Source organism: Sabethes cyaneus, chromosome 3 (genome assembly GCF_943734655.1).
Source record: "Sabethes cyaneus chromosome 3, idSabCyanKW18_F2, whole genome shotgun sequence".
NCBI lineage: Eukaryota > Metazoa > Arthropoda > Insecta > Diptera > Culicidae > Sabethes > Sabethes cyaneus.
Genome location: NC_071355.1, coordinates 218,980,881 through 218,991,233, shown reverse-complemented (window position 1 = coordinate 218,991,233; position 10,353 = coordinate 218,980,881). Strand labels below are relative to the sequence as shown.

Sequence of the window (10,353 nt, the reverse complement as noted above, 5' to 3'; positions counted from 1 at the left end):
TTCAATGTGTCGCAACAATTTTAAAACTTAAATGTAAAATGAAAATCAAGACTTAAAACATAGTTTTTCCGACTTTTTTTTAGTGATTTACGTTGCCTTGCATTTTGTAAAAAAAAATTTCCGGCTAATATTTTGCCTGAATTGCTGAAAAAATTTGTTTGTATTTTCAAGCGAAAACTTTAGTTCTATGATGCTCGCTTCAAGACTTAAAACTGTTTTTAATGAGCAATGTCCGAGGAAATCGGATAAATGCGTTTCAAATTGTCTAGGAAAAATTTGCCATGCATTTCCTAGAACATCACTTATACCAAGTAATCTGTTACAAGTGAAGATATTGTTTATTCCTATTTCGATTGCCTGAAATAATTGCTTTTTTGCTCCCAAAAACCAAAGTAAAACACGTACCTATACCTAACTGTCCAACCGGCTGTTCTAGGCCAAAAGACAATGGAAAAAGGCGAAAGATGCGGAAAGAATCCAAACACACCGAAAAACACCCCCTTGGCAGATAAATTGCTGTCGTAATTTCCTGTCCGTGTTTTTGTTACGGTGATCTGCACGTTTTTGAGTCAAGTAGATGTCGGATTTTGGTTTCTACCTTTCATTTCTTTTTTTTCGCTTTTACCGTTATGCGTCACTTAAAATGATCTTTTTATCAGCTAATTTCAGTGAGACGGCAGCTAAACCGACATGGCCACGGGTGCGGTGCGGTGGTGGCGCACGGTGGACTGGAGCTGGACGTCGCATGTCAGGCGACACTTGAATCCAATACCAATTGCGAGAGTATAAGACATTCAAAGCGAATAATTTTATGCGTGAGTTATTTTTGATTACAGTCATTTATAAGCTTTCGCGAAATTGATGGGATTACTTTGCAAGACGTTTAAATTTGTTAGACCGGAATAAATTTTGGAAGCTGATTTGTGCAGCAACTGTTAAAGTAAGCTGTCAGTGGCTGTAAGGCTAACTTTATTGCGCTTTTGGTGTACCTTTCGGGAAAAGTTCCGCGAAACCGCAGGCTCATAAAAAATGAGTGATTTCAATAATTTTTTATGCCGCAAAATCAGCGGGTTCACATTTGAACTTAATTACACGATTGGTGCAAAAGTGAATTGAGTTTGCAAATTTCCTGCTGCTTCCGCAAGGCTGCACGGACCCTCTAACTTCCGCCATTAATCAAGTCTGCAGCGGCACGGGAAAGCCGAAATTGGATTCGACCCGCCCGGACCGATTCGAATCGGTCAAGTTGACTGCATTACGCGCAGCAGTGGCCAATTTATTGGCGGAAAAGGGTAATGAGCGAGAATTTATTATTCGCGAAGAATTTAATTGGCTATTTACTCGATTTTCCACAGCATGGTCTGACATTGCCGGAATAAATTGGCAGCCAGATTCGGTGCCGGTTCACGATAGCGAATGGAAAAGGATCAACTTTGCGGATACAAAAACGAACCTGATGCATGTAGCTGTAAATTAACTTTCACCGTGTGCGAGTAGAAGTTGCACAAAATTTAAATGAGCGTTGTACGTGGTGGTGCTTCCTTCTCCGGTTGCACCCGCAGTTTTCATCTCGGTTCCCGGTGGAGCAACTTTCACAACTAACAACGTTTAAATTTTACAATTTATTACAAATCATTAGATTTCAGTGCGGTTGCGATGGGAACTTTTACAGTCAGATAGATTTTTTCTTTCATCCCACAGCTCCTGGGTTTTCCCTGCCGAGTGCTATCGTACATCGTACCATGTACGCTTCGTAAAGTGTGGTGAGGCTACGAGTTAGCTGATTGTAATTAAATTTGCATTAGAACGTGTTCCTCAACCGGATGGATAAGGCCAAACGATCTATTCGCTCTGCTGTTTTGACCCGCACCCTGGCTGATGCTCTGAGGTGGTGGCCGGAGATGAGTGAAAAAGTTAGGTTTCATGTTGCGAGAGACAGAGCGTACGGAGTGTGCAGTAGAGTGGTCACGATTTTCCAAACATTTGACGGGAAAGTTCTTGCCTTCGCTGCGCTCGCTGAAGAAGTTCATAATATTCAATTTTCATAATATTTTCATCAAGCTTCACAAAGTAGGAAGGTAAGTGTGGTATTGAGACATTGTGCTTGCTTTTCAATTTAAGGTTGAGGTTTCCCAATTGCTCAGTCTATTTGAAACAACGATTTAAACAGTTCACAATTTAAGAAATCCACTAGCTATAAACCAGTTGTAGTGAGTTTCAAAAAGCGTCAGAAGTATTCTAAACAAACTTTATTGTGCCTAGAACATGTTTTAAACTAAAAGTTTGTCCCGATTTCGTTTCACCTTGAGTGAGCAAAAATAAATTGACATTTGACTCAGTGTTTTCAGAGGCAATTCAATGCAAAACTGATAACAAAACTGAAAACTTCACCGTAAATGGGTCTCAAACATTCCACTAACACACAACGGGCTAACTATGGCGCATCAAAACCGGCCTGGAAATGGCCCCTGCTTTGACAATTGTACCACACAATTTGGGGTTAAACATTTCTGACCGCAATTTCCAATCAAGGAGTAAATCAAATTTTGCATTCATCTAACCACATTAAATTGTTTGTTGCTGTCGTCATGTTTCGCCGAACCGTGTTGTTGCAGAACCGACGCTAGCCGGTTTCAACAGCTGCATTGCATGGTTTTATGACAAGCGAAAGTTCACAAGCTAAACTGTCCCACCGCAACCGAAGATTGCCACTCCGAGACTCCATGGAGTCATGGCAGGAACGTTTATCATATTATTCACACCAGAAAGTTTTTTGTTGCAAGCATGAACTTCCGAAAAAAAAAAATTAACAAGCAACCACCAAAAATTATGAACATACCGGAATGCGCTTATTTGAATTTCATTTACTCTACAAATTTTGCAATCATAAACATACCAACACAACCCGCGTCGTCGCGGTCGGCAGCCTCGGGTGTGCGCCGTCTGCAGTCATCGCCCACACAAATTGCAGTTTATGCAAGCAAAATAGTTTCGTGTGTGCAATGTGCACATTTGTGGGTTCATGGGAAGTTCATTCGAGCTGTCATCTTTGCGGCTATTGTTTCGCGATTTCGGCACTTTTCGTGTAGGTATGCATGGCACTGCATGGACCTCGGAACGGAAGCGTATACGCTGCCTAGTAGTGCCGCTACAAGGCCGCCGTACATGGAAATATGGGGAAAAAAATTTCGTCCTCTCCGAGGTACTACTACACTACAGTTTGGTGGCTTTTGGGTCACCAATGCAGAAGTTTGGCGCTGTTCTTGCGGAGTATTTCGTGCGGTTTTCGGGGAGCAAAGGAACGTGTCGACAATTGCTCGCTGAAATTGTTATATCGTATTGAATGTGAAACTTTGTATTTGCAAATATTTTCTTCTGTATCGGATCGACAATAGGACAATTTTAACAAGGGACAATGTGAAGTATAGTTTAGCCAGCAAAAGTAACGTAGGTTGTAGATGTTTTGTTACGTTTTTGTTTGCTATATTGCGGTGAACTGTAGACTCCAGTCATTTTTCAATGCATTTTAGAGGTATGTATTTGCATTAATTGATCAAAAATTTCTGCCATGACATAGAGGATATATTGAAACTAAAAGGTATAAGGCCCGAAGGGTTGCACGAAAGAGTAACGAAGCGCTATGCCGTATAATGTCTATGTCGTTACTTTGATAACATGTATTATTCGATGAAGTATTAGGGTACGGGAGGGTATTCCCAGCACGCTACTAATTTCGGCATACATTACCTTTTTTGGCTACACTTTCCCAAATAAAAATTTTGCCGCTTGTTGTGACAAACTTCGACAAACTTTATTTGAATATTAAAGAGAACTTATGAAGATAACTTTATTATTACGTCTGCTCGAGTTAGCAATCAGTAATGGAATGACTTACATGCTACAACTTATCTAAATCTAACCGCACCTAACCACTCAGTCACACTGAGTGTGAACCTGCCTAATCGACCAAAATTATATTGTAGCAAAATTATCATATTCACCACTGTTACAACATAACATCACCGCCTCCTTGAAATGTCAATTTCAACCAAAACTAGCAAAACATATTCAGCAGTTATTTTCAGCAACTGGATACAGCGATGCAGTAGGGATTTACTCGTCTTCATCTTCTTCAGCAGTAGCAGCAGGTCTGTCAGCAGCAGCAATATCGGGAAGCAGGCATATTTTGGTGATTGGACGTGTAATAATTCCTCTGGCAGTGCGAAGAGAAACCACTCTAGTGATCCCATCTGGACCCGGCCATGTGGTTAAAATACGTGCTAGCGGCCAGCGCAGCGACGGGAGTAGTTCATCGACGACGATTACCATTTGTCCCGGTAAGAAATTCCGATTCCGTGGATTTAGTGTTGTGTCTCTTTGCATCTCCTGGAGATATTCAGTACGCCAATGACGCCATATTTGTTGTACATATAATTGCAGCTTTTGGTAGTGATCTAGCCGGTTTACAGGAATGTTGCGATGATCTGGGTCGGGTAAGGACAGCATACTGGTTCCGATGAGAAAATGTCCGGGCGTGAGTGCCGCCAAATCGTTTGGGTCTTCTGACATCGGCAGCAGCGGGCGTGAATTCATCAGTGATTCGACTTGAGTTAAGATTGTGCATAAGTCTTCAAATGACATACGAGACGGTCCGAGCTGGCGGAAGATGTGTTTCTTAGCAACCTTTATGGCCGCCTCCCAGAGGCCCCCGAAGTGAGGCGCTTTCGGTGGTGTTAGGTGCCAAAGGATTTCTTCTTCAGTACATGTGATAGCGATTTCATTTTCCTGGCTGCTCTGCAACATGGCAAATAATTCGGACAACACATTTTTGGCCCCTTCAAAGTTTTTGCCGTTATCGGAGTGGATATGAGCTGGTCGACCTCGTCTGGAAATAAATCTACGTAGTGCCGAAAGAAATCCCTGGGTGGATAAATCGCTAACGAGTTCCAGGTGGACGGCTTTCGTCGAGAAGCAAACGAATAGACAAAGATACGCCTTTGCGGGGGGTGCTCGTTTGTGTATAGGTTTTAGGTAGAACGGGCCAGCATAATCAATACCCGTGACAGTGAACGGGCGGCTGGGAATGATTCGATTGGCGGGCAGTTGTCCAAGTTGCTGTTGCGCAGGTACCGGATTAAGGCGGGTGCATCGAAAGCATTTGCGAACTATGCTGCGTGCTAGTCGGCGGCCGTGTAACGGCCAATATTGTTCACGAATGGCGTTTAATAACAGTCTTCCTCCGGCATGCATCATTTTACGATGATAATGTTCGGCAATTAGTAAAGATAGTGGGTGAGAGCTAGGAATTAGGGCGGGATGCTTCGCTTGGTATGGTAACTGTGCCAGCTTCAGTCGACCTCCGACCCTCAAAATCCCCTCTCTATCTAAGAATGGACTCATTTGACGTAATTTCGAATGTTTGGATACTGGCTTTCCTTTCGCTAGTTCGTTTATTTCTGGGGCAAAGGCATCGCTTTGAGCAAGGCGTATGAGTTTACTTTTGGCTTGAAGGAGTTGATCCACGGTAAGTGTTCCCAAGGTTGATTTGAATTCGGGGGAGGGCTGTGTTCTGGCCTTGGCTCGAATATTGGTAATAAATCGAAAGCAGTACGCAATCACGTGTAGCAAGCGGGTGAATGATGACCAACGAAAAAAGATAGGGTTGACCGTGGGGGACATCTGCGCGGCTACTACTACATGTCGCAGTTCTAATGATTCCTCTGAAATTCCAGGTAGCTTGGTAATTGACCATTCTAAGGGAGAGGAAGCTAGCCAGGTTGGACCATTCCTCCAGAGTGTGCTGGCCAAAAAATCTTCTACGGACATTCCGCGGGACACTAGGTCAGCTGGGTTTTCAGTTCCTTTTATATGCCTCCATTGGCAGCCGTGGGTGAAATGCTGCACTTCAGAGACCCGATTACCAAGTCTGCCAAGTGTGCGGTGGTGATTGCAGCCAATGTAGTGTCACAGCAGAATCGGACCAAAAGTAGGACGCAGCGACGTCAATTTGCAAGGCCTGTTTTACTTTGTAGTGCAAATGCGAAGCCAGGACTGCGGCACATAGCTCCAGACGAGCGAGAGTCAGCCGCTTAAGCGGAGCCACACGTGATTTAGAGGCCATAAGCTGGACTTGGACGGTTCCTTCCGGATCTTCACAACGGATGTACACGCAGGCGCCATACGCAGACTCGGAGGCGTCAGAAAAAGTATGGAGCTGTACTGTAGAGTGTCGAAGCAGAGCGTACCGAGCAACTCGATAGGCTGAAATTTTCGGTAAACTTTGATGGTATTTTTCCCATTTGGAGCGAACATTGTCGGGGACCGGCTCATCCCAATCGCAGGACAGCAACCAAAGTTCTTGCATTATTATTTTCGCCCTAACTATAACCGGAGCTATGAGACCTAACGGGTCAAAAAGTTTTGCGATGTCAGACAAAATAGATCTTTTTGTAGGGGGCGAATCGCTTAACTTTACATTTGAGTCAAAGCGCAAAAGATCTTGCTCTGGTTCCCAATTAATCCCGAGAGCTTTCACTGTTTCATGCGGGCTGAACTCTATTGTCGATAGCGTGCCAATTTGATCATCTGCCAAACCTTGCAGTACTTCGAGACGATTTGATGACCACTTTCGTAAAACGAGTCCTCCTTTTGTCAGTAGTTCACTTAACTCGGTGCGAAGTTCGATTGCTTCTTGAACTGTCTGCGCGCCACCGATGAAATCGTCTACATAAAAATTGTTTGTCAATGCATGTTTTCCGAGCGGATGTGAGTCACCTTCGTCATCTGCTAATTGTTTCAAAGTGCGTGTTGCTAGAAAGGACGACGGTGCCAATCCATACGTTACGGTAAGTAATTCGTAAGTCTGAACAGGTTCATCTGAGGAAAATCGCCAAAAAATACGTTGTAAAGGTGTATCGTCCGGGTGTACCAAAACTTGGCGATACATTTTCGCAATATCACCGACCAGGGCAACAGGGTAAGTACGAAACCGTAAAATTATTGATATTAGTTCATCTTGAACTACTGGGCCAACACAGAGAGCTTCGTTAAGTGAGAGTCCAGTAGACGTTTTAGCCGAACCGTCAAATACTACACGCACCTTCGTCGTTGTACTTGAATCTTTGATGACAGGATGATGCGGAAGATAATAGGCGCGTGATTCACTTTCACCTTTCGATTGAGCCAGTCGCATGTGACCGAGTTCCAGGTATTCGGTCATAAATTTGTGGTATTCAGCCTTGAGTTTTGAATCGCGTTGAAGACGTCGCTCGAGAAGATCAAATCGCCGTCGTGCCATAGCTTTTGACTCACCCAACATTATGTCGAAATCTGCTTTACGCGGTAGCCGAACCATATATCGTCCTTCCGAGTTTCTTGTTATTGTATTTTGGTACAACGTTTCGCATTGTCGTTCTTCTATGGAGTAATTGTCGCTAGTAGTTAACTCCTCCGTTTTCCAAAAACGCTCTACGCTTTCCTCAAGAGTCATCATTGAAACGATGTTGAAATGGCGTGAATCGGATGCGGGCTGCGACATCTCAGCCTTCGAGTTTGGATCCGCCGAGCCCGCTACAATCCACCCGAAGACGCTGTCCACCAGTAGCGGTAAGTCACTACGGAGCTGTATGCGCGCAGCCGTTGGAAAAAGACTGTAAAAGTGTTTTACTCCAATGACCAAATCAACCGGCTGGCTTTTATTGAAGAATGGGTCAGCGAGGAAAATATCTTTCGGGATCTTCCATTCCACCGTTGAAACGTTTCGTGCTGGGAGATCGGCGGTTACTTTATCCATCACAAGGAAATTCATGCCACACGAAAAGTTTTCACTTCGCGAAGCAATTGTAGCAAACAGGGACTCATGAATAACTTTTGATAACTGCCCTGCTCCTTGAACAGTTACATTGACGGGGTTTCGTTTCAAACCGAGAGATCGTGCCATTCGTTCTGTTATTAAATTCGGTTGCGACGCGCTGTCCAAAAGTGCGCGTGCCGGATGCGCATGCCCAAACGCATCAATGAGGTTGACGACGGCGGTCAGAAGGAATACGTTTTCAGTAGTTTGATGGAGTGAAGCACTGGTTTCGACAGTTGAAATAATTTCGGTAGCATGAGCAGACGCTTGTTCTACAACATTACATGATGTAGGCCGAGAATCCGGCGAAGCAGAAACTGTAGTATGGCATGCAAAATCGTTGTTGGGTGTTCGGTAGTTATGAGATTGCTCCAAATGCAAGAGAGTATGGTGACGCTGGTTGCACCTTCTGCAATTGTCTTCGTCAGTACAGTCGCGGGCAAAATGACCACCCCTTAAACACTTATTGCACAGTCGCTTACTGGTCACAAATTGTAAGCGTTCATAAGCGGAACGTTGCAGAAATTTAGCGCATCTAGTTATAGAATGGGAATTACCGCAAACTAGACACTTGTACGACGAAGTAGCAGTAGATGCATTGGATAAGAGCCGAAAATCGGAATGTCTTCTGTACCCGTTGGCAGCCGAATGGTTGTTCGATGCGGACTGGTTTGGCCCCTGATGATTATTTACTGAAATGGATTCAAGCACTCTCGTTCGCCGCTGAAGAAACTCTACTAGGCAAGTAACATTCGGGTCCTCCACAGTGGAAGCGTGTTCCTCCCAAGCTCTTAAGGTGTCCCCATGTAAACGTGTGCAAAGCAAATGCTCGAGAATGCTGCTCCATTTATCCGTTGGCTCCCCAAGATGTTGCAAAATCTTCGTATGCCGCTCAAATTCATCAACCAATGTGTGCAAAGCGGCGGCCGAATCCTTCTGCATGCGCGGAATATCGAAGAGTGCTTGCAAATGTCGCTTTTTTATCAAATAGTCGTTTGAGTACCTGCTTTCTAATGTCCGCCAAGCCAATTGGTAGTTAGCGGAACTAATCGGAATAGATTCGATCAGCTGAGCAGCCTCCCCCTTGACAGCTGCCCTTAAATAGTGAAACTTCTGAATAGGCGGAACGTCAACATTATCGTGAATCAAAGCCAAAAAAGTATCATGGAAAGTCAGCCATTGCTGATAATCCCCGTCGAACTCAGGAAGCGAAATAGTTGGCAGTTTTATACCAGATAGAGCAGAAGCATGCGGGGTTTGAGGGAGTGCAGCGTTATCAGGAAGAGGAGATAGTTTGGTTACCAGCGAAGCTTTTATTGCAAAGAGGCGCGATTCAAAGTTAGCGCGTACCGTTTCATGCACAGCTTTACCTTCTTCTGTCGTTTCACTGTCCTCTAGTTCCCCTTGAATTTGGTCCAAATTCTGCCACATGTTAGTCAGGTACTCGAGCCTCACCGGTACCTGCGAAGCGTCTCGTTGTTGATCGTAGTCCGAAAGAAATGCCTCCACCCGACCCAGAGCTGCGATCATCGACGATCTCCGGGACGTCAGCTGGCTAATGCGTTGCTCCTCAGCCATTTCGATTGGCAGCAGGCAGAATACAATTCAGTAGTACAATTAGCTGTGGAGACAAAGGAGACCACGGTAGACCCGGAGGCAAGAGAGTGAGCGGCTTGGAAAGGTACTCACCTTTTCCAAGGCAAGCAATGCCTTGAATCAATCAAAAAATCCCAGGAACAGGAGGTACACTCGATGCCGGTTGAGTTGTTCGAATTACAGCGTAGGCCCGAATTCGTCGAAGCAGTTGACTCGAATAGGTCGCGTGGCAGCAAAAACGTAGCGATGACACCACCGGAAAACAAAATGGAGCGAGTAGCCGGATCGTTGCACTTGGACCCTACGTCCCTTCAAATGGCGCACTGGTTGCAGATCAGTTAGACGACCAACTGGATTACCGTCGCTGTACAAAATCGTCGAAAAGAACTCGAAGCCAAACCGAAAAAAAATGCAATTCACAAAAATCTAGAGCGCACCAGGCGACACGCGAAACAGTTTTGGACAGAATCTCACCTTCTGCCCAAAGGTATCAGGCCTTGTATAATTTATAATCAAAAAGCCCAGCTGGCTTTGTCTTCCGAATAGCGATGGCGATTTCCATCCACTAAAGCCACTAACTATGATGGCGGTCTTCAGGAACAATAAAGTGTCGATGGCGCGTCACCGATAATAGCTTCCGAAACAATGACCAAGATCCTGGTCACGGCACCAGTTTATGTTGTGACAAACTTCGACAAACTTTATTTGAATATTAAAGAGAACTTATGAAGATAACTTTATTATTACGTCTGCTCGAGTTAGCAATCAGTAATGGAATGACTTACATGCTACAACTTATCTAAATCTAACCGCACCTAACCACTCAGTCACACTGAGTGTGAACCTGCCTCATCGACCAAAATTATATTGTAGCAAAATTATCATATTCACCACTGTTACAACGT

The 10,353-nt window shown here is 44.4% G+C and overlaps 1 protein-coding gene across 1 annotated transcript; it reads right to left on the bottom strand.

The window, feature by feature from the left end:
• Nucleotides 1–1,473: 1,473 nt before the first annotated feature.
• On the bottom strand, nt 1,474–9,430 carry LOC128740733 (uncharacterized). The gene is made up of 3 exons (XM_053836298.1): nt 7,100–9,430; nt 4,644–4,794; nt 1,474–1,598 (listed from the first exon to the last, which is right to left on the bottom strand). Exons 1-3 carry the CDS (start codon nt 9,428–9,430, stop codon nt 1,474–1,476), a joined length of 2,607 nt encoding a protein of 868 aa, XP_053692273.1.
• Between the last annotated feature and the right edge of the window lie 923 nt (nt 9,431–10,353).